This window comes from Daucus carota, chromosome 6 (genome assembly GCF_001625215.2).
Source record: "Daucus carota subsp. sativus chromosome 6, DH1 v3.0, whole genome shotgun sequence".
Classification (NCBI taxonomy): Eukaryota; Viridiplantae; Streptophyta; class Magnoliopsida; order Apiales; family Apiaceae; genus Daucus; species Daucus carota.
In genome coordinates, this window is record NC_030386.2 from 38,623,950 (window position 1) to 38,649,021 (window position 25,072).

Here is a 25,072-nt window from a genome sequence, read left to right on the forward strand (position 1 = left end):
GAAAGTATGCTGCATATTCAAAATGACAACTTCACGTCATCACGTGATACAGTTTGCCCTGTTTCTGTTTGGTTCAAATACAGTTTTACATAACAAAGTAGCTTCTACGAAAACACAAAGGAGTGAATGTTAACAAACAACAAAATAAACAGATATGCTACATTACAGCAGTTTCTTTCTCCGCGAGGCGCGAGCAGCTTAACTTGTGATACTCATATAACAAGGTTGCTGATAGATTAAACGGTTCCTCTCTGCGCTGAATTACTGAAGCAGCGAAAGTTCAACTCTTTGTATCTGCACACAGCAGATCCATACCCGAAGCATTTATGGAGGAAGAGTTATGTAATTGGTAGAAACTCCATATTCAACAACATAGGCTTAGTTAGTGAAAATGACAGAAATAAATCAGGACAATCAGAAAGATTATGATGATATCACAGGAAACTGTAAAAATAACAAACTGGAAATAAGGAGAAATGATTAATGAGAATTATGACTTTTAGCCAGTGTATTGTATCCTCCGATTCTGTCAGAAAACTCCAAAAGGCAGTGCAGAATCTTTTGATCGAACAGGTGGATGTTTATGATCAATTCACTCCAAAAACAGAAATAATTTATTAAATGAATAAGCAAGTCAAAAACAATGTAGATGCACTAGGTATAACCCCTAAACTAATTACTTATATTTTCTGTATAAAGAAGAAAAAAGCATCAGAAGAAGACACAACTCGCAGAAGACAAGCACAAAACATAGAAGGTACATATACGAGGAAGAGTTAATAATGTATACTCATAGCTTGAACTCTGAACCACATGTACAATACGACTGTGCCAATAACAAAATTCTGAAGTTTGAGATGTCTATATGCTGCATATACGTAATAATATCATACAAATTGAACATTGGTCTTGCGCACCATGACAGAAAGACAGACATGTGTCGAGGTTGCCAATATGTTCATAAAATGACACTAAAGAAAACCAAAATCATCTCAAAAAGTCTAACTGTTTAGTCAGCTCTTGAAGTAGAGAAGACTCTGTAACACAGTTCAGCTGGTTTTGATAAAACCAAACGTTGCTTCATAAATACAGATGTGAAACATCATACAGGTATGCTAGTTAACAATTCAATATGAATATGAAGGTGACATAAATAAAGTAGGTATGCTAGTTAACAATTCAATGTGAAGGTGACATAAATAAAGTAGGTATGCTAGTTAACAATTCAATGTGAAGGTGACATAAATAAAGTAGGTATGCTAGTTAACAATTCTATCATTGACAAAATATATATTCCACAATGGCACAATTCACATTGCACAAGGGAAGGAACATAAGTTGCAAGTTGCTAGACTAACAACTAAGATACAGCCGTATTATCTATGTTGATAAATTTTCACCTTTAAATAATACATTAACAGTTTGAATAGGTAGAGATAAGTCGACCAATTAAGCAGGCAAGAATGCCCTTGTTCCACCCAGGATATGTAAATACATGGCAACACATATAGTAACAATAACAGATGACTTGGCACCAACATACTGTATAACTTCTAGTCCCCTGCCCAAGACTTCATCGTGAAGTACACTTAAACTTCTTCTCAAGCCCTCCATTAGTTTTCGCAAGACGAACTCCACAAGAGATCTCACTGTTTCAAAAGTGACCCTCCCAGTCATATCAAGCACAAATTTTCTATTGCTTGGAACTGCCAGTGTAGACGACACATTTGTAACCCACGGGCTGTTCTGAATATCAAAGAACGAGTTTTTCTCCTGCAGCTTTGTTGCATATCCAGATTGTCCAAAAAGCTCATCTCCTGTTTTGCTTGGAGCACTAGAAGAAGAGTTTGAATTTGGTCCAGAATTTGAATTTGAGCTAGTCAACACTTGATGAGACGTTTTCACAAGTGTCTCAACCGCACCATTACAAACAGACACCAAAACATCCCTCATTTGGGTCCTATACTTGGGATTAGTTAACGCAGAAAACATATCATCATAAATATTGACACTCGCAGTTCTATCAAGATAAACCGCAACTGCAGTGCTCACAAATGTCTGAATACTATCAGCCATAACCACTTTACACCTTTCATCACCCAACAAATCCATCCACTTAGACGAATTCAATCCAACATCCACCGCACCAAACTTCGGACTCCCATTCAACTCTTCACCACCTTCCCCACTCGCTTGAAAAGCCAACACCAAATTCCTTGCAAAACTACCAACAACAACAGACACAAAACCCGTCCCAGCTTTCGTAGTCAACCTATCCATAACCCCATCAACAAAACCCGGTTTCCCCTCCTCAACACCCCCACTCTCCAACCTATACCCCCTTAAAACCCCCAAAGCAACAGCCTCACTAACCCTACTCAACGACTGTGAAAACTCATCACATCTAGCAATTTTCGACAACTGCTTCAAACTATTCGGAATCTGATCTGAATCAGACTCCAAAAACTCCTTCAAATCCCTGGAAACAACCCCAATCATCTCCGAAGAATCCGAAACCACCTCAAGCAGCCTAACCAAAGCACCTAAAAGCTTAACAAGCCTCTTCCTTTTCCTACTCACACACTCCAAGTTATAAACTTTATAAACCCCATAACCCGAAACCCCAAAAGCAGCTAACAGAATCAACCATTTCCGATTTTTTCGCGAGAAATTCAAACTTTTGTCCACCAATTGAAGATCCATTAACAATTACACACGAATTAACAGAACCCTAGAGCTAGATTTACAACCCTAGGGCTCTGAGCTGCGAAAAATTACAATTGAGCAAGAAACTGGGGGTGACTGGGTGATCAGCTATGGAATTAAAGATTGGATAAGCGTTTTTGCGTTGCGAATTTCGAGGAATCAGGAATTTGAAATAGATAGAGTTAAGAAAATAAAGAGGGAATCAAAAAGCAAAATAAAATATAGTAATAAAATCTGTGCTGTGTGTGTATGTGATTATAGATGTATATACAGATGCAGATATGGATACGGAGAGACGGGGAAAGAGAGAGAGAGAGAGAGAGAGAGGAGATGACCTGAATAACGAGAAGTGATGACAAATCGAGAGAGATATAGAGAGACGAGGGGGAGAGAGATTTTGCAAGTTGGATGATTTTTTGGTCGTTGACAGTTTTAATTGATTTTATATGTAGGTCAGTAGGTGGATAGATTCTTTGTTTGATAATTGATACTAGTACTTTGATTTTTTCTCAAGAAAATAAAATAAACTAGAGGCTACAACTTACAAGTAGAAACATGTAAAAGGGACATCACGAAATATGAATGAGTCGAGGAAGTATTGTTTATTATCGAACGTTAGGTGATACGTGATAGAGATAATCTATTTTCGTCATCAGGATAGCCATATTATTTTGTTTCTGCGTCTGGGATTTTTTCTGCGATTTTATTTTTTGCTTCTACATCTGAGATTATAAACTTGATATTCTCTCGTTTCGAGATTTACTGAAAGAGATATTAATTTGTAAAATATATGTCTAAATACGCAAAAAGTGTTGTTTATTATCCAGAAAATACAGAAGTTACTTTTGTAATTTCTTTATTTGTTACTTTATTAGTTGTCTGAATTTGAATATCTGACGCAATTGCCAAAAGGTTAATTACTGGTCAAAATAGTATGGCTCGACGAAAATCATGCTACTGCATAATAAAGTACTCAAAACCTAACCCCCATCAGAATCATCGCTTTCTATAATGAATTACAATTCAACCCAAGTAAATACAAGGAAAGAGTAGAGAAGCTTTCTTTCAGTTCATCATGTGTTCTGTACATATCAACAGGGGAAAAGATACCATTACAGGCACCACCTGGTCCACAAATCCACGCTGAACTTGAGCTCTATACTTTTGTATGGTGTAACTATCCAAACAGAACATATACTTAATTGAATTTGCAACGAATTACCAAAATTTCACCAGCTATCCAAACTTGAAAAAAATAATTTTACAGCGACCACTGTCATCGAGAACATTGAAGATCAACCTGCACACTGCCAAGACAAGCTTGCGTCTTGTCCTGCCAAAGATTACTTGAGTGCTTTGTTACCATCATGCAAGAATGCTCACTGTATTACTGTGTGCATACACTGAGCATCGAGCTTTTGCCTGTGCTTGCGCTTGGTTCTGATCCTGTTATTCAGAACTGTGTGTTGGACACTTCCAAAATTTAACAGCTTCAACAGGATAAAGCAAATATCATGAGGCTTTTGGTGACACATCTGAATATTTTACAGGAGATTTTGATTTCATTGGCGTGGTACAGTCATCCTCAAGATCACTGAATGACACATCGTCATCAGTTCCAAAAAATATGGTAGGCCCACAGTACCCATCAACTGACTGTTGCTCCAACCAGGCATCCCCGTCGTCATCGTCGTCAAATTGCCGAAATGATCCTTTAGACGATGGACCTGCTACAGCTCCCTTTTCCCTGGTTTGGGTCACTGACTCTTCTCGGATAACAGACTTGTCAACCATGGGACTGTCGGAACTGACAACAGGATACTTCTCAATCTCCAATTCTGTGGCCGCACAAGTTGCAGGCTGAAAAGAAGATGTCAAGTTATCCGTATACTTTCGGAAACGGGGCGAATAGGGAATAAAATCATCAGCATACGAACAAGAACTCTCTTTTTCATATAAAGTACTACTTCTAATCTGAAATGATTCTGGCTTTAAACGCTTTTGCAACTCCTGCATCCACAAAGATCGTGCTTCCGCAAGCTGCAAATAGTTTGGTAGTTCAAACAATAAGGATCTGCTGGTCAACAGCATTTTAGTAGGAAGAAGGTTCCATTCCAAGTCAAAAAAAAAATGAAACCCTTATAAGATGAGGAGTTTTAAATAACTGCAGTCTTGTATACTATTACAGTTACATATTACAAAAAGGTGATAGATTAACCGTCATACTCCTTCCGTCCCTTTCATTTCTTTGCAAAAAAATTTCACTACTTGACACGCTTTTTTAGGTGTACATAGAATATAGTTTTATAACTTAATTTTGAAATTTACTTTTTCTGAATAAAAATTTGAACATTAATTTTTATTTAAAAGAAAATAATTTATGAAACTATATTATATAGGAGCCTTAAAATGTTTGCCGAATCCTCTGTCCCAAATGTTAAAATAACCTGGAGGGACAGAAGTAGTAGTAATTAACCAAAATAAAAATCCTAACATTAGGAATTCTATGCTATGATATATCATATCATATATAGCAAAATAATAAAGAAAATGCATCGTTGATTCTAGGGACAGAGCATACTATATCAAATAGATGAGCGTTAGTCATTCATCATTTAACAGTAAATTTAGGCAAAAGAAATCATGAAATTCTAATGCCATATAGAAGTTACCTGCTGGGTAGACAACATTTCAGCATCATGTCTGTTGAGCCTAGAGTACAGAAGAACAAAATAGACCTTCCAAAAGTAACCCCAACTCATGTGAACAGGGCAAAGCTCAATTCTGAGAGCAGCTAATCTGGGCACTAGACGCTCAACAGCCTCCGCATGTTTGCATTGTGCATCAGACATATCAAAATCTGAAACAGGAAAAAGTTGTATATGTTGAAGAATAAGATATATAAAATGAAGTGCAGAAAGGAATAGTTATAAGAGGCGACTATTTCATATTTTTTACATATTTCTCTTGGTGATTTGAGTGGTTTCTAAAGCATACATGAAGGGGGAAGTGAGCATTTAAAACCTTCGCCAGCAGGCTATGCACGAATCCTGAAGGATTGACTATTTCATCACAACACAGTAATATACATGCACACTAATAACAATTACAGACGCCGAACAGATATATACAATGCGGTACAAGGACAAAATCAAAAAACACAGATATAGATTACCAAAGTAAATACTGATTCAGGAGATTTCAAGGCTTAGGATAAGTTTAAAGAAATAACTTTTAATGATCATCTTCCAGTTAGAAAAGGTAATTACATCAACAAAAGAACATCCATTTATTTCACCCAGTTCAAGTCTGTTGCTGCTTTACTTGATCCTCTTATATTGTAATCTACAGGAATACCTGTATGACTATACACAGTAAAACAAGATAAATAATAAGTTACGATATTCTTGTTTTTCAATTATATACCACACACCATGTTAACATATTTACCTAAAACTTTTGTACCATACCTGATAGCAACAATTATGCGACTTGTACAAATTCTTCTCCATATATTGCCTTACTAAAATTATAAATCTCCAATTTCAGAATAACTAATCTGATAGAACATAGAAGATATATAATCCTATTATCATGTAACTAAATTGTGCTAAAAAAATTCTTAATCTCCAATTCGAGATGTGTAAAGAAACACATCTCGAAATTTGAATTTTGTATCAAGGCAACGAAAGAAACCATAACGCAAGAAACAATCCAAATCTCAACAAATTTTTAAAAACCAGAAAGACATCTGAGCCTAATATAAACTTTTTCTTCTTTATTCTCTTGTCCTACATAACCTTTTACGTTCCGCATCACTCACACAATCAATCACATTGATTGGTCAGAAAAACTAGCATGTTCTAGCTTAGTAGAATGCATAAAACCTAAGACACATACAAGCTAGAAAAAACAAATTGCAGTCCCCTACAAAACCTTAATCAGTCATAAATTATATCTGCCTTTTGCTTTGAACATGAACTTATGTAACAGTTAGAACACTCCAAAACCTTCACGCAACAACTCTCTAGGCCTTTAAGGTATATCACATAATATTCATGATTACACAATTCATTCATAGTAAGTTGGTGAAATTTTTTATCAAGTAGGCCCTACTATGATTTCATAGATTATTTTCATGAAGTTATTAGCTAGTATTATATATACAGTCTCAGTCTCAGCTGCACATTTTGGCAAGTCAAAGAATGAACAGCTCGTAAACACAGCTAATACCACCTAAACAATGTACCAAATTCTAGTCACCAGCTGATCCCACCTAATGTACCCAATTCCACTCACCTTACATGGCACATAAACAAAATTTAAAATTGCAGCTCAAATTACAAAAAGCTGATTCCATACTAATTGAACGACATAACAATAAAGGGGTTTCTTATCACATACAACGTATTGAAAAAACCTTCACCACTTAAATCAGAACCTACATAATTATACTATGCATCTCATAACAAACTTATAATGTTCAACCCACAATCAATCAAGCACATCAAAAACTAAATTAAACTAATAACACTATCGAAAAACTAGGCAATTACGAGCAAGTACGTAGGAAATAGGAAATACCATCAATGTCATCTTCTTCGGATAGCGGAAAATCGAGCCACGTCTCGGGATGATGAGCAATATTACTAGCGAAAGCCAGCGATTCTTCAGTAATCCCGACCGCACCTCCAATCTGATCCTCCAATCTAAACGGCAACATCTGCCCCAAATCCCGATATCCTCCGCTCCTACATTTCGCCGAATCCACTTCAATTTCCTCATCAGAGACCGCCGAATCCCGATCGACGGCGAAAAGATCGGGCCTCTGATGGCGATTAGGTAGCGGAGGCGGCGGCGGAGGCGCTAGAAACGAGGCGACGCCCCAAATTTGACGAGTTAGGGTTTGCTTCAACTCCGATAAGTCTTCCTTCATTCCTCCTCCACGCTGCTCGTCCGCGTACTCCTCGTCGTCGTCGCTTCGATCGGAATCGGTTCCTCCGGCGGCGACTTTTTCGGCGAAATTGTCGGAATCAGGTGGATTGGCGTCGTCGTCGTCGAGGCGGAGAGAGGTGGCGATCGAACGAGCGAGCCATGACATGGCTGTGGATGCGGAGGTGGAGGAGAGAGAAAGAAATGAATTGGAATTTTTGATTTTGAAGTTTGCTGTATGTATGTAGTGTTCAAATCAATATGATCATCAGATCAGGTAAAAACAAAAAGTTTGTATCGAAATTATTAAAGTCTGTCTCCTTTTTAAATAAAAACGATTACTTTTTATTTAAACAAGAAATCGTGATTTTTTGTGCTGTAATTTTGTATGAATCTTTGATTGCATATTCGAAACATTGGGTAATTGAGTTTTCAAAATACTTTGCTTATATGAAATTCGGATATTTAATCAGGATTTTGAGTTATATTATAAAATCGGGTGATTTCGATGAGAATTTTAAATTATACTTTTAGCATTCGACGATATTCAATTATTTAGAATTTGTTATAATCCAATGATATCCAAATACTGACGAATTTATTTATATTTCATAAGATGATGATTTTTGTGATATTATTTAATTTATTTTAAATATTTAAAATCAAAATTCATGAGATATTGAAATATTGTTCTCAAAACCTACACAATCTGTCTAACCATGTGATACTTTATCATGTTATTTATAATTACTTGAAATAATAATATGAGAAATTCTTGATCGTACACTCATAGAATTAGCTTTTCTCAATGGTACCATCGCATTTTTGACTTCTACTGATGGTACGCTCGTACTTTTAATTTACTCTCTATGGTACTCTCGTGTACTTTTAATTTACTTTCTATTGATTTCAAACTGTAAAACAAATTGTATATTTGAAATCCTTGCGAAAAGTTACATGACCCTTAAATCATGTAAAACAGAGTCAAAATGGGTGAGATATTTTCAAACTTCATAACCAAAATCTGTCATTAATATCCATGCCCACACAAATTATACCAACCCAAACATATGTATAAATTATTTCACATCCAATAAAACCACATATTAATCCTATATAATTTTATCTTCATACTAATATTAAATATTAAAATATATAATAAAATAATAAATATTACTAATCTAGTAAATAATACGGAGTAAAATGACACCTGGGCTGCTGGGCACTGGGCCAGGAAACAATAAAGCTTGGGCCTTTGTGTTTGGGGGCATGCTTTTAAGTTTTAACTTTTAAGTCCCAACAACTAGCAACCTTTTACTTGGTCGAATACAAATTAGTTAAGTGACCTTTCCCAGTAAGCAATCTGAAACGCATGCAGTCATTTTTATCAGCCCATTTGCATAAGGTTATTGATGCACTTGAAGCATAAGCAACGTTTCTGCAGGTTCTAAGAAATCGATCCCTTGCTCTGCTATAACTAGTAATTAAATTCCCTGATGCAAATGTGAGCATTTTCGAAACATGCAATCCCATGGTGCAGTAAGTGCTACGAGATGTCTGATAGAGTATATATATTATGGACGGAATTGATCATAAGTAACCGGCTTATTTAAAATTTAATTTAGAACGGTAGAGTAAGGTTCCAGCACAATCTTATATTATTCAACAGTAATCATACATTAAATCTTTACGGGGTAGATTCTTTCGCGGCCACCAATAATCTGTAATGACACGAGAATTATTTGCGCACTGAAAAGCTGAAACAAATAAGAACTCAGATCTGACTTGTTTGTCTTTGTTTATTTGTTGCTGCAACTGCTGGAATCGATCCAGTTCGTTTGTTCTCTTCTGATCATGGAGCACTTTAGGGCTTCGGTCACTCTAAGAGACCCATATTTTTCTTTTACAAAGCGACTTACAATGATACAATATATAACTTAATTTGTGATTAGTTTCTGGTTTCGATTTGCGTAAATTATATGAAAAAATTGATAATAAACTTGTTTGTCTTGACTTCTGTTCTAAAAATTGGTGACTAATCTAAAAATCGGTAATTAATCGCGATTAGTCACCGGTTAATCCGTAACTCGCCGAATTGATTAAATTTCCGATTAATCACTGATTAATCCGATTAATCCCCGATCAATTCAATTAATCACCGACTAATCCCTTTTCCGTGACTTCACCGATTAAGTCCGATTTAGTCTGATTTCCGTTTTTTACAGCACTTAGTCTTAACTTAAAGTCCGGATCTTTAGTCATTTACGATTTTAAACTTTCAGTCAATTTAGTAGTACTACGATAGTCTGGATGCTTATGCAGGCGGCCCTGTCGCTCCCGAGGGCCGAGGTTAGGTTCTTAACACCTTCAAAAAAAGACAAATATAATTGTCTAACTGAGCCAGAAATTTAGATAGATGTCTGTTAACTTCACGGGCTCCACACACAAATACACAAATTCAACAACATAGCATGTGCAGCATACGTGTAAGGTTCTATCATCACTCTATAGCTCCTAATTAATCCTGACAAAATTATCATAAAATAATATAAAATTCTTGCGTGGTTTTAATCTGACATTTTATAATTTAATAAGGATAATTTAATATTTAGAGTTAGATTTAGAAATATATATCAAATTTGACTATTGTATATTAAATTTATAATTTATTTATCTGTTGTGTATCTTAAAATTTAGATATATCTATTATAAAATATAAATCATATCAATGAATAAAATTGTAACAAGGTAAAAACAACGTGTTGTTCATGTTCTGCATACAATATGATTACATTCTTTTACTCAATTATCATGTTCTTCACGAGTCATGACAGCTTAAGGATAATTCATAGAAAAACAATTCTTTTACTTGACTATATATAAACGGAGAAAATTACAGAATAATTATTATATGTATATATTATTATTTGCTTACTTTCGTAGCACTTCTTTATTCCAAATTAATTCCGTTAATATATAATATTTGATGATCGTTGATGTGCAATGCACCTAGCTCTGCAGATAAATGTAATTTGACTAAAAGTCCAGTATATATGTAGTTGGAGTAAGTTAACAACTAAATATTTTAACGCTTGCCAACTTACATTTAAATCTATTCGCTTATTTTATTAATATATTTACTAGTTCGAGTTTTTTTATTTTTCAACTTTGGCCCACTTGTGCGTGTCACCCGAAAGAGCAGTATTAAAACGTGCATGTTCACTCTTATCACAATTATTGGCACTTAAAAAATACAGAATATTGTCTTTTTTTTCTTACTTGGTGAGCTGTGGAAAAGTCATTTACACTCCTTCCCCATACTCCACATATATAAAATCCCAATCCTTTCAGCAACTTCTTATACTACAAATAGTACTTGCCCTCCAAACATTTCACACAACCTCTCGGATAAATTTTTCCGATTCCGATTTAATAATTTTGCTTCAATCCCGTACCAGCACCCGCACTCACACTTAGCTCGAGATGAGGACCAAAGGCAGCCAAAACAAGTTGATGAAGATCATAACGACGCCCGTTCGGGTTCTAAAGAAAGGCCGAGATATGTACGTGCAAAGCATGATGAGTTATGCTCAAAAGCCCCGTTACAGCAGTAGCAACAGCAACAAGGGGGCCGTTAAACCGGTACAAGCCGTGTCCGGTTTGCCAAAAAGTTTTAGCACTAGTGTCACGTCAACCCGATCCACAATTTACGACGGTAACGATGATTTTGCCGAATTAATTCGCGCAAATTCAACGAGTCACGACAATAGGAACATGAATTTGGACGTCGAAGGGTACGTTAAACAACTTATCGAAGAGCAAAAATTGAGCAGGCAGAAACTATACAACGATCATTTAGCGGAAAATAATGTGCACTCGAAAATGCCTAAAGGTGTTCCGCGGAGTTGTAGTGTTGGGTTGGGGAGAATCGACGAAGGTAAGGCTTGCGAATTCGATGAAGAAGAGGAGGAAGTTGAGGAGGGAGTGAAGAAAGCGCCGGAAGTGATGTTGAGAAGCAGAAGTCACGCTGTTGGAGCCGGAAATAGAAATAGTTCGCTCGTGTTTTGATTTTCTTGAATCGGGGATATCGATTTAGTGTTTGATTCGTGCATGCTTTTGCTCGGAACTGGCGAGCTGTTGTGTAACTACAAAATGTTTGATTCGGTGATTAAAATTTCAGTCAAATTTTATCCCCCAGCTTTCTATTAAAGAGAATTTATCATTATTAGAATCTAGTTGGGTATCTCAAAATTTATAGCTCGTCAATTCGGATTATGATTTGATTTCTGAGACGTTATTAATAAAAAATGTTAGATATCTCAAAAATCATTTTCAATTATTTTTCTCAATTTACATTTCATAATGTTAGATTAATATCATTTATATCAATAATAATAATTAAGATCCATTTATACATAGAAATTATTCAAATAAACTCATCATTTATTCATCAGGTCAGCTCGAGAAAAAAAATGGAGAAAATTTAGAATATGTAACGCTACTCGTTATTAGTTTGATGTTCATGTAAAATTCCTAACATATAATAAAAATATTATCAGGTTAAATTTGATTCTTTTTTTTTTTCAATTTATTTCATCTGTCAATAGAAAACATATACAAATTTATTTCAAATAAAAATATATGAAATTGTTTCCAACTAAATATATGATCATATATTTTCGAACGACAAAAATACCCGATAGAAAATTCAGTCGAAAACTGGCCAACAAAATATGATAATCTGGAATCTTGCATCATCAAAACCAATCAAACAGTATTAAAAACAAAACGGTTTGGGTAGTGTGTGCCCATGGGCACATGCTAAGCGCGGAAATTTTTGTATTTGGGAGATTTTGATTGGTGTGGTTGGTGTATTTGCAGGGGGTCCACCATTATCATGAGATAGGAGCCAATCAAAATGATCCAAGCACAAAATTTTCCGCGCTTAGCATGTGCCCATGGGCACACCATAGAAAAACCGAAAACAAAATAATCCTGTCAATGTTTCCAAAAACAATTGAATTTTGTACTTAATTGGCGCAACACACATTTACAACTTTAGATTGGCGAAATTTAGCGGATAGATATATTCCCATATTTAATTACTTGCAGGTGTCAGAGTCAGACTCGTGGGAGTGGTTGAATGATGATTAATTAATAAATTAAAACAACCTGGAAGTTTCTTCAACATGATTATTAGTAATTTAATTGTTTAATTATTTGTCCCTCTTATAGATCGATTGTCGTAAATGGTTGTGCAGTGAGTCAGCACAATTATATAATTGTTGCACATATTTAAATACAGGTATGGTATAACTTGATTGGAACGTTGAACGTTGCATTGGTTGTATCTCTAACTAAATTCAACTGATACGTACATTAAAAAATAAATTCCATGTGCTTTTAACAGAAATAAAACTCATCTTTCGAAATAATAAGAAAAACCAGCTGCGAGCACCTTAAGCCTCACTTTAACAATAAATATAATATTTTTATTTTTATTATAATACACAATCATAATTGTATAAATCGGAAATCAGAACTAATTATTTTTTTTGACCTATTCATTCAAAATTTATTAAGATTTTTTTTATTAATCATAAATTTTTAGTCCAATCAGAATATAATCAGTAAATCAATTATTTTTTAAAAAAGGTAATCAAATTTAACCAAAAATTTTAATAAATGCGAATTTCAGAATACTCTACACATAACTGATATAAATAAAAGACAACTTTTAAAAAATAAAAATAAAATTCGGCCGGCCGGACTTCACTCATGTAACTGTTATAGTGTATGTTGTTCATGGTTAGACTTTCAAACTAGCCGGCTTGAACAACATTAATCATTTGTAATTAGCTGATCATTAAAAACGTGTGTTACCATGTGATAATCAACACAATTTTATCCCTGACTAAATAAAATCAACACAATTTCATCTTTGAACTTAATTAAATAATATAAATCCAAGTTCCATGATCCTTCTTTTCTACATGCTATAAGAATGCAGCCTTCCTCACTCTTCTTATCCAAAATCAAAAGCTTAATTCCCTTCCTTTCCCTCAATCATTCCTTCAAGATTCCGTCTTGTCTCTAACAAGATTTGAACCCTCAATCTCAAATAAGCACGAATATATAAATAATTCAAGAAAATGAAAACAACATGCAACCACAAGAAGTTGATAAAGATCCTCACGATGCCTATTAGGGTTTTGAACAAAGGCAAAGAAATGTACGTAAACAGCATCATGGAAGTTGCTCAGAAACCTAGATCAGTTTCAAATCGAGGCTTGTCGAAGAGCTCAAGTACACGTGTCACTTCAAGATCCTCTAGTCGTTGAAACGAAGATTTAAGAGATTTTATCAGAGCTTATTCTACTAGTAACATGGAATTGTGTATAGACTTGTACTTGGAACAACTTATAAAGGAGGAGCAAGTGAAGAAGCTCAAGGAGCTGATGGAACGGAACAATTTTAGTAAATCGAAATCGTTAAGAGGGGTGTCTTCGAAGAGTTACAGGAGTGCTGCAATGGGGAAAATTGAGGAAGAAGAGGAGGTAGAAGAGATTAGAAGTAGCAATGGTGTGAAGAAGATAGAAGGGTTGTGTTTAAGAAGTAAGAGCTATGGTTTTAGATGAACAAATATTGTTAGTGTGTTTTTAAAGCTTGATCATCTATATATGTTGATTAATTGAATTGTTCTTGGTTTTTCATTTTGTGCTTCTTTGGCTTGGTTGATCATATAGTTTACTAGCCTACTTGAACAAGTTTTCTTTCAAATGTTTTGGACAAATCATTTTCATCATGGTTTTGGTCCATTTTTAATACAAAATGTGTATAATACGATCAGTTGCTCTTACCCAAATCGAAAATGTGCCGCAAATCAATATTAGATCAATGCAATATCTGCAAATTACACATAGTTGATCGGTTGTAAATGTGGTCGATAAACCGGGGACTAAATTCCGCTGCATTTGCTCAAATTTATAGTGTTAGAGCATCTCCAACCATCTAAAGCCCTTGGCTAAAAGATGAGTTGACATACTTAAAATAAAAAGATTTAGCCAGCAGCTCTAAAAATTCAACTCCAACCATGATGAGCTGTTGTCTATAAATTTAGCCAACCTCATATGGATGGCTAAATTTGTCGAACCTCTACAGGTCTGTAAGAAAATCTGTAGGAAGATTGTACATCATTTATTACCATATTGAACTGATATATTCTATTTTAACAATTTAAAATATTAATAACATACTATTTTTAAATTATAGCCAACCAATATAGCCAGTATCATTGTAGCAAAATGTCTTACAGGTTCAGCAAATTTTACATAATGTATTACAGGTCCAATTTAGCCAACGATTATAGCCAACGCCGTTGGAGATGCTCTTACAATCACAAATTTAATTTCTTGTACTGTCTTTTCCAGTAGTAATTTGAGTTTCAAGAATCTCTTTATATTTATATTAAATATACAACCGCATTTAAATCAACGCCCATCGCAAAATACTTTTCATTTTTTAAATTTGGTCACGCTTGATGCGATAGGCACGCCGAGTGTCTGCTGCTTCCTCTACTCCTCATTAAATTTAACTCAGACAGGGAAGCAGACCGTGCACACAACCTCTGTTGAGGTGATAATACACTGAAAATGGAAATATGCATTGATTGTGGACAGCTAACAGAATACTACAATTATATGTTAAAATATAATAATTCTGGTAGAATACCTTTATCTAATATTACGAGATTTTGAAAGAAATTCAAGTTTGATTTCTGTAATCTCCAATATCCTCGTAATTAATAAATGGTTGTGAGTATATAAATACCCAGCACAATCAGTCAAACTCTTTTTTAAAAATAAATAAACCATGAAATATTAACTTTGCTGAAAATAACAAATGAGATGGCACAAAAATCAGATTAGTCAAAATTTGAATTTTTAAAGGAACATAAGTTAAAAGAAAAAGTTATCTAGCAAAAACAGGTTAAGAGGATAAGTCAAAGAAGAAATTTTCAATTCACCCTATGTTAAGTAATTGAAAATATTGTCTGTTTTCAGTGACTGTAATAAGATAAGACTGTAATGAGCTAATGCTAGGTTATGAAAATGATGTTTGTTTTCAGCGACTACAAGTAAGCTCCTGATGAATTGATATAAATGATGAAATTATACAAGTAAACAACATTGGAAACTTGGAACTTGGTAGAAATGGCCAGTACAGTCTATCTGTTCTGTTTTTTGTTATATGTTACTCATCAGGTAGTAGCAGACTTTCATTCTCCGACGATCAAGTTCGTCCCTGGATTCGAAGGACCCCTCCCTTTTCGTCTTCAAACAGGGTCAGCCACTGTGTGATTACGCGTTGCATGTTGCATGTTGATGAAATTATGTGATACTGGGAGCTTTTCTCATGATATTGATGATTTTCGTTTTTTCAGGTATGTCGGGGTAGATGAATCAGAGGATGTGCAGTTGTTCTATTATTTTGTCGAGTCTGAGAGAAATCCTAAGGAGGATCCTGTTATTCTTTGGATGACCGGAGGCCCTGGCTGTTCTTCCTTCTCTGCTCTTGCTAGTGAAGTAGGTACAAAACTGATTTTTCCTGCCAAGACGCGTAATTAAAAATATACATATTTATTTAGTGTTTGATGCATGGACGGAACCAGGGGAGGCTAACCTGGTTGAGCAAGAAAAAATTGATTTTTTGTTTTCAGCCATCTTTTGTGCTTAAAAATCAACAGATTTTTTGTTTGAGCCCTAGCTAATTATGTAATTATGTAATACTAAGAACTTTTCTCATGATAATGACGATGTTTGTATTTCAGGTATGTCGGGGTAGATGAATCAGAGGATGTGCAGTTGTTCTATTATTTTGTCGAGTCTGAGAGAAATCCTAAGGAGGATCCTGTTATTCTTTGGATGACCGGAGGCCCTGGCTGTTCTTCCTTCTCTGCTCTTGCTAGTGAAGTAGGTACAAAACTGATTTTTCCTGCCAAGACGCGTAATTGAAAATATACATATTTATTTAGAGTTTGATGCAGGACAGAACCAGGGGAGGCTAACCTGGTTGAGCAAGAAAAAATTGATTTTTTGTTTTCAGCTTTTTTTGTACTTTACAAATCAAGATCCTCTGTTTGAGCCCTAGCTAATTGTTATAATGTGGCAAAGCTTACTTTATACCTACATTATGTTGCGTGAAATAACCACTAGCCAGGAGCCTCCCAAATCCTCCTGTGTCGAAGCTTTTATGAAAGCTTTTATGATAATACAATGTGTAGTTAAATTCTGCTTAGGGCATAATAGCTGATGCTATGCCGCTGAGTTGCTGATCATATTCGTGCACAAGTTCAGGTCCAATATATTTTGAGCTGGTGATGTACGACGGGACTTTGCCTACCCTGGTCTTAAATCCAAACGCATGGACAAAGGTGGGGTTGCTTGTTCTCACTTATCATAGGACTGCTAAAATATGAGCAGCGCACATAAAGTTTCGCTTAAACAATTTCTTCTGATGGCTTTCCTTCACAAGATTTAGTAGTTGAGATTTCACGAATCTCTACAAAATTAAACTATTTAGATTTCTTCTCTGGCCTTTTGATGATTGTGTTTGGTGTGATAGTCGAGTGCTTACTTGATATCTGCTAGACCACAGGTTCAAATTCGAAATTTGAAAGATAGTCTTGTGCACTAAACTTTAAAAAAGCCAAGCAAACTTCTAGATTTTAAGATTACATATACAACATTAACATAACTGATATGAGAACGGCATCTCACCTTTTTTGTAGATTGCTAGTATAATATTTTTGGACTTGCCAGTCGGTACTGGTTTCTCTTATGGCAGAACACCCTTTGCTTCTGGCTCGATTGACAGCCAAGCATGCGCTCAAGCTGTCCAGTTTCTACGGAAGGTAAGGTATTTTCCATGGAAAGCTAGATTCTGCTCTTGTGTAAGTTGAAATGTGCATGTCATTTACCATGTATGATCTCTAATAGAAGAATTTCTCAGTGGTTTGTTAGTCATCCTGAATTCCTTTCAAATCCCTTCTATGTTGCTGGAGACTCTTACGCTGGAATATTTGTTGCAATTGTCACTCAAATGATCTCGAATGGTAAGCCTGCATCAGACTCTGGCAAAAAAAAACATTTGTAAAAGTTTAAGAATTTTTTATCACAAGTATCTGATCATTATGAATGTAGGAAACGAGGCAGGTTTTGAACCGTCCATTAATCTCAAGGTTTGTCAATTTTGTGACATATAATGATATTTACTCTGTGTCGAGATCTAGACTAGCAGAACTATCAGAATTTGTTATTATTCACAGTTGAAGCTGATCCCATTAATAGACTACATATTGAAAAAGTATTTCAGAAACTCAAGACAGTAAATTCCTCAAACATGGCAGGTTCCCATAGAATTAGAAGTTCTTTAATGTCTTAAAAACCAAACTGCAGAAAAATGGCCAAAAAATTGTAATTTGAGTGGGAACCATCCACAAAGTTCCTAACACTTGCTTCTGACGTGCGATTTCAGGGTTACTTAGCTGGCAATCCTATAACATATGCTGCTGAATCAAACTTTTCAATCCCCTTTTCTCATGGAATGGGACTTATATCAGATGAACTTTACGAGGTTGGCACAACTCCAGTTTTTAGCAATTATAAATGACAATAGCTTAATTATAACTTTGCCGATTACTAATATCAGTCACTGAGAAGGAGTTGTGGGTTCGATCATCTGAAATCAGACTCTGACAGTGCAGAATGTTCTCGTGGTTTAGAGGCTTTTGAGCAGGTTAGCTACTCATACACATGTTCGGTGAATCTTGCCATCGTTGATGTTTATTATTATTTTTTTAAATATATATTCTTTGCAGTGTACCAATGGAATTAACAAGTACCACATTTTGGAGAAAAATTGTCCCAGAGATGCACCTCAGCTGCGGAGATCATTGTCTAATGGAAAAAGAACTTTTACAGACAGATTTGAAGAGACATCACTTTCTGCAGTATCGGTATCTGATTGTAGTGTATGACCTCCTCCTTGGCTTGTATTTTCCTCTCACTCATTATCTAATTTAGTTTTTGCTCACTGTTTAGCACAAAAAGAAGACATCAGGATTTTGAGCAAACAATTGTTTTGCAGGTCGACGCGCGTTGGCTTTTTGGTCACTGGCTTAATGATGAACTAGTTCAAAATGCCCTGCATATCAGAAAGGTAAGATCCCCTGATATATTATTTAATACCAAAGAAAAATAGCATAAACAGAAACTTTCGTACAGGGGACCATAGGGACATGGGTGCGATGCAACAGAGATAGCTTGGATTTTCAAATGATAATCACGGATGTTAGGGCATATCATGCTAATCTCAGCGCAAAGGGTTATAAATCTCTCATATACAGGTCGGTTCATTCGTTGTATATTACATTCTAACAAAGGCCATGAGCACACAGACAAACCTTTCTCGCAAATACACTTATTTTTTTTTACTGGTAATCCACAGTGGTGACCATGATTTTCTTGTGCCATTTCAATCTACTCAAGCTTGGATAAGAGATCTAAACTATTCTGTTATTGATGACTGGCGACCCTGGATTGTCGAAGGCCAATATGCTGGGTGGGTTTTGCGTTAAATGCTGCATCTATATATGATCAATGAGAACTTAGTAGATGTAAGTCAAGAAAGATTAATTTTGGTTCCGTGGCTTTGCAGTTACACGAGGGCTTACTCTAACAAAATGACATTTGCTACTGTGAAGGTAACAAATTTATCCGCTTTAGTCAACACATCAGCATTTCTTCGTTAATAATTTGTTTCATATAATTGATCCATGCATACTCTCTTTTTTCTTCAGGGGGGAGGTCATACAGCTCCAGAATACCGCCCTCCAGAATGTTATGCTATGTTCGAAAGATGGATTTCAAATAAACCTCTATAAAACTCTCTGTTTACTGAGCAAACCGGAGTTCTACAGTTGATATGAAATGTAGTTTTATTTCCAATAATATGCGAAAAGCAACAGCTGCAACTTCATTTTACTATAGCATCTTAAAAGTACAACTTCTGAATATAAGGCTAAGTTCAATTGACAAACACATACGGAATGAATAAGATGTTAACAGATCTTGCTTCTACTCGAGCGAGTGCACTTAGGCCTGGATCAGTACTTCTGAAATTATTCCTAAGAGCTCGTTACTGAATTGATCAATTCTGTTTTTCAAATAAAAATATCTAAAAACTAGTTTCTGGTTCCATTTATCGTTACGTGTTCAAACTATCCATTAATGGACAAAGACCGATGAGATGAAAAAGACATGGAAATCTGGATCCCAATACTTCCAACTACCATTCAACGTTTGCTCAGAACTGATGTAAACAAACTTCCATCTACCCTTTTGTACATGAAGAATGCATCAAGATTTGGTTTGAACAATGATATTAATTGCAGGTCGCTGCATATCGAAAACGTGGATTAAAAGGAAGGTTGCTGCATACCATAAAGGTGAGTAAATATTTTCCGGCCAGTGGACCATATATATCTGAATTCTGAGCAAATATTTCAAAAATAATCAATTAATGAAAGTACGGTACAAAACAAGGCGTTAGTCGTTAGTTATCGATCACATTCTAATTAAATAGGCTGCGGTGGTGAAAAAATGACAAACCAGGGAACTGCACAAATGGATTCAGATAATAGTATATATTGAAGTAATAGCAGAAGCATTGAACAGGAAAATAAAAAACATTTAAATATGGCACGTATCAGCAGTACAGCATATCAGTTGTGTTATTTGCTTGTTGTTACTGGAATCCTACAATGTATGTTCTCCCAGGTGGTTGCTGAAGACACTCATTCACCTGTGATCAAATTCCTCCCTGGTTTCCGAGGACCTCTCCCTTTTCGGTTTCAAACAGGGTCAGCAACTAGCCTATTGTGTGCGTGTGTTTTCATCCATTGCATGCTGATGTATTTTACTGTGAACTAGTCTGAGAAAGATGATGTTTGCACTGCCAGGTATGTGGGAGTAGGTGAATCAGAGGATGTGCAGCTGTTCTATTATTTTGTCGAGTCACAACGAAATCCTAGAGAGGATCCTCTTCTTCTTTGGATGACAGGAGGCCCTGGCTGTTCTTCCTTCACTGCATTAGCTTATCAGATAGGTATCTAGATGATTTTCTTCATATCTCAAATTCTCTTCTTAAAAAACGTACTGACTCTTCGCTTCATATCTAGAGTAATCAATTATTTAATTTGGCAATGTTAATTTATTTTGTAGGTCCTTTGAATTTTGAGCAAGAAAAATACGATGGGACTTTTCCTACTCTTATTTTAAATCCGTACTCCTGGACAAAGGTGTGATTCGCGCATTAGATTTCTACCCATGTTTGTAGTAATTTAAACTCCAAAAATTTCTTTAACAATCAAGTTATTTGATAATAGTTCTTTTCTGGCTAATTGATCTTTTGAAGAAATGCTTAATGTGATGCTTAAGTTTATAAAAACTATCCATGAGTTAAAACCTTATGAAAGCATTTAAGTACAGTGGTTCTAATTTCTAATTACATCCGGTTGACAGAAGGTTAATCAGCCTCTCTTTTTTAAGTTCACATTTAATGATACTGTGCTTAAATTAACGAATAATTTACAGACCCCTGAACTCTTATGCTGTATATGTGAACTTTTACTGATGAGAATGGCAATGCACGTTGTTTTTCAGAGAGCGAGTATTATATTTTTGGACTTTCCAGTTGGTACTGGCTTTTCCTATGGCAGAACAGCCACTGCTTCTCGCTCTACTGACACCCAAGCATATGCTCAAGTTTTTGAATTTTTAAGAAAGGTAAGGAGTCTGTTCTTGAAAACCTTGATTCTCCATCAAATACTAATTTAATAGAATTGTTTTGCAGTGGTTAGTTGGTCACAGTGAATTCCTTCTAAATCCATTCTATGTCGCGGGAGACTCTTTTGCTGGAGTATATGTTGCAGTTATCTCTCAAATGATCTCAGATGGTAAGCTTGAATTTACTCTCATAAAGAAAACAGAAGAATCGTATCACTGTTTTTTTATACAATTTTTATCTTGATGTAGGAAATGAAGCAGGCCTTGAACCGTCTATTAATTTTAAGGTTTGTCAGTTTTGTGATACATAATTCTGTTTCAAGACGTAATACGTGCTTCTGATATGAAATTTCAGGGTTACCTAGCAGGAAATCCAGTTACATTTCGCGCTGAGACAAACTTTTCAATTCCCTTTTCGCATGGAATGGGACTTATATCAGATGAACTTTATGAGGTCTTCTACTCATCACAGCTCCAGATTATTGGATGAATGTATAAAAAATGTCAATAACATAATAAAACTTTACTGATTGCTTTATTAGTCACTGAGGAGAAGTTGTGGGTTGGATGATCAGAAAGCTGATCCTGACAGTGCAGAATGTTCACGCAGTTTAGAGACTTTCAATCAGGTTAGCTTATAATGCTTAAGTTTGGTAATACATTGCAACTAATGTTAACAATTTCATATGTGCTTATGATTTCAGCTCACCGATGGTCTTAATCAGCAACAAATATTGGAAAAAGCCTGTGGCGAAGATTCAGTGCATGAGCCGCGTAGATCATTGTCTGATTGGAAAAGGGCAATTATAGATGGATCTGGAAAAACATTACTTGCAGAGACTGAGTGTCATGTATGCTTCCTCCTTGACTTGTACATTCTCACTTATAATAAAAATTAATGTATCCGAGGGTGAGGGTTTCAAGCCACGGCTGTCACCCCAAATCCCAGAACTATTATAAAATTAGTAAAATTACATAGTAATAAAACTTCGCCTCCTCAAAATTAATATATGAAAATGCAGGTCGAAGCACGTCTGCTTTCTGTTTACTGGATAAATGATGAGAGTGTTCAGAAAGCATTGCATATTAGAAAGGTACACCACCAGAGAAATATTTAACTTGATTAATTAGGAAATTAGAGTAAAGAGCAACTTTCATCCAGGGTACTGTAGGAACATGGGCAAGATGCAACCAGGATACTCTGGCTTTTGAAATTTCGGTTCTGGATGTTAGAGCATATCATGCAAATCTAAGCACAAAGGGTTATAGATCTCTTATATTCAGGTTGGTTCATACACTATACATGATATTTAACAAAAATGTCGGTCTTAACTAATTCGGGGAACTCCTGAAAACCAACTGTTCTGATATACTGAATACTTATCAGAGTATATGTACAGGCCTGGACTGAAAGTCTATATAATTAGTGCTGATATTTTACAAAATTACACCAAAAAGCTCTTGAAAGAAGTTAAATGTAAATCTCTCCATTCAAAAGAACTGATCGCGCACACCTAATTGATGTGTTTAATTATCAACAGTGGTGACCATGATTTTGTTGTACCATTTCTATCAACTCAAGCTTGGATAAGAGCGCTAAACTACTCTATTATCGACGAATGGAGGCAATGGATTGTTGAAGATCAAGTTGCAGGGTGGGTATTCTGCCACTGCCTGTTAATTCTATATATGAGTATTCAATACCAAGTAGACCTACAATCAAGAATATTTGATTACGGTTATCTATGTTTTTGCAGTTACACAAGGACTTACTCGAACAAAATGACATTTGCTACTGTCAAGGCAAGATATCTCTCTGCTGTAGTCCATTCAATCAATACATCATTTTTCTCTCATTTGAATATATTCAGCATTAATTTTTTTTGGTAATCATGATTTTACTTCAGGGAGGAGGTCATGCAGCTTCAGAAAACAAACCTGCAGAATGTTTTGTCATGGCGGAAAGATGGTTATTCGACGAACCTCTATAAAAAAATGCCGTCTTTTTGGGCACACAGGGTACTTATACAATATTTGCTCAGAGAAGTTTGTGATATGCTGAAAATTAACAGCTCAAGGTTCAGTTTTTGTACTGTTTCAGCAAGTACCCATTTAAAATTTCTAAATGGACCAATAAAAATCTACTGATTCAGTTATTGAATTAAATTTATGATTTTGTCCAATTAGAATGAAATAGCTAGTTGGTGATTTGTCCCAAAAAATGTTGAGGTCTTCTTGACCAAACAATGTGTGAGATTTTGTACAATGTCAACAATGCCATTGTTAGAAAGAATGTTACTCGCTCCGTCCCATGAGGTTGTTGTTAATTTGCACGTATTTTAAGGCTTCGATAACGTATAGTTCTATAATATATTTTTTTCATTTATTTTTCTTTGAATAAAAATTTAAACATCAAACTTTTATTCAGAAAAAAAATATCGTGGAACTATAATTTAAAGAGGTCTTAAAAAACGTGTCAAAAAGTAACGTTAACAATCCAACGAGACGGAAGGAGTACGAAACAAGAGATGGATTACCTTGTGCCCTCTTGTTTTAAAACTGAGAACCCAAGAGAAACCGCTTGTATTACAGAACTTTTTGTTTTACACCCACCCTGCAACTTTTTGTTAGTCCGGAAGGAACTGTTACAGAATCAGGTGGTTTAATGTCTATAATGACCTGCTGCCGTATCATTTTCCTGCCTTGAACTTAGAAGCTAATCATGCTTCGACGTCAGGAGCAATTCCTTCCAGGCTGGGTGTGATCAATGATTTCCGGATCAAGTGTAGTATCTGTTCTTATCCGTTTAACATCGGATATGTGGGCCATCGGTTCACACGATATTAAATTTATTTTTTATGGGGAAGTTCCGTCACAGCAGCTTGCTGCTGGGTTCTTTGAGTGTCGCCTGAGCGTTGCACTAAAGCTTTGGCCTGGCACACCCCACCAAATCTAGTTACTAATTTTTGGTCTGAAGCTGGTTCTAAAAAACAATACCCTGTATCTTGAAGACATTGTTTGTCTCTTTAAACCTCAAAATTTAAAACATTGCAAAGCTGTTTTAAACAGAGGCAACGATTTATTGGAACGAAACGACCATAGCCATAGCATGGCCTTCATATTAAAAGCAAGCTACTGGGTTATTTGAGAGTTGCCTAAAGAGAAAGTCCAAGAAATGCCTTATATATGATGGATTAATCTTGCCTTAAGGACACCCCCACCAAATCAACTTCTCAAAAAAAAAAACTGGACACCTATATAGAAGTCCTCTGGACAGATGCAATTTCTTATGTTCTTATGCATTCAAATGGTAATTAATGGACTGCTGTGGGCGCCTTCGCAAGTTTAGTTGTACTCCCTCCATCCCAAAATAGATGAGCTTGTTGACTTCGGGCACGCACTTTAAAGTTTATTGACCGCATAGCTACATTACGTGTTTTAAAATATTATTTTTGCAAATAAAAATTTAAATATGAAATTTTCGCTTACAAATAAAAAAAATTTAAAATTTTAATTTCGAAACTAGACGGTCAATGCAAGTTACGTACCCAAAGTCAACTAGCTCATCTAATTTGGGATGGAGGGAG

The 25,072-nt window shown here is 35.4% G+C and overlaps 4 protein-coding genes and 1 non-coding gene across 6 annotated transcripts; 3 read left to right on the forward strand and 2 right to left on the reverse strand.

Annotated features, from left to right (window-relative positions):
- Positions 1-1,257: 1,257 nt before the first annotated feature.
- Positions 1,258-3,147, reverse strand: LOC108192901 (protein PHLOEM PROTEIN 2-LIKE A10). The gene has a single exon (XM_017359432.2). It carries the CDS (start codon positions 2,701-2,703, stop codon positions 1,450-1,452), a length of 1,254 nt encoding a protein of 417 aa, XP_017214921.1. The 5' UTR covers positions 2,704-3,147; the 3' UTR covers positions 1,258-1,449.
- Positions 3,148-3,696: 549 nt separating this feature from the next.
- Positions 3,697-7,901, reverse strand: LOC108224599 (uncharacterized). 2 transcript variants are annotated; one of them, XM_064079986.1, is made up of 3 exons: positions 7,291-7,901; positions 5,379-5,566; positions 3,697-4,566 (listed from the first exon to the last, which is right to left on the reverse strand). In XM_064079986.1, the coding sequence occupies exons 1-3, from the start codon at positions 7,805-7,807 to the stop codon at positions 4,219-4,221; spliced, it is 1,053 nt and encodes a 350-aa protein (XP_063936056.1). In that variant the 5' UTR covers positions 7,808-7,901; the 3' UTR covers positions 3,697-4,218. The 2 variants fall into 2 exon arrangements, with proteins under 2 accessions (XP_063936056.1, XP_017254758.1); XM_017399269.2 differs by having other exon boundaries at positions 3,697-4,746; positions 7,291-7,899.
- Positions 7,902-11,121: 3,220 nt separating this feature from the next.
- Positions 11,122-11,706, forward strand: LOC108226340 (uncharacterized). The gene has a single exon (XM_017401283.1). It carries the CDS (start codon positions 11,122-11,124, stop codon positions 11,704-11,706), a length of 585 nt encoding a protein of 194 aa, XP_017256772.1.
- Positions 11,707-15,701: 3,995 nt separating this feature from the next.
- Positions 15,702-23,651, forward strand: LOC108227197 (uncharacterized). The gene is made up of 30 exons (XM_064080221.1): positions 15,702-15,982; positions 16,082-16,227; positions 16,310-16,349; positions 16,469-16,614; positions 16,995-17,071; positions 17,429-17,551; positions 17,650-17,752; positions 17,841-17,878; positions 18,175-18,273; positions 18,349-18,435; positions 18,518-18,670; positions 18,787-18,858; positions 18,924-19,045; positions 19,147-19,260; positions 19,357-19,402; positions 19,499-19,578; positions 20,354-20,560; positions 20,660-20,805; positions 20,922-20,998; positions 21,363-21,485; positions 21,553-21,655; positions 21,735-21,772; positions 21,841-21,939; positions 22,028-22,114; positions 22,190-22,336; positions 22,508-22,579; positions 22,648-22,769; positions 23,027-23,140; positions 23,243-23,288; positions 23,393-23,651. Exons 1-30 carry the CDS (start codon positions 15,852-15,854, stop codon positions 23,474-23,476), a joined length of 3,042 nt encoding a protein of 1,013 aa, XP_063936291.1. The 5' UTR covers positions 15,702-15,851; the 3' UTR covers positions 23,477-23,651.
- Positions 23,652-24,227: 576 nt separating this feature from the next.
- Positions 24,228-24,432, forward strand: LOC135147405 (U2 spliceosomal RNA). The gene has a single exon (XR_010284983.1). It is a non-coding gene; the product is annotated as a U2 spliceosomal RNA (small nuclear RNA).
- Positions 24,433-25,072: the final 640 nt, after the last annotated feature.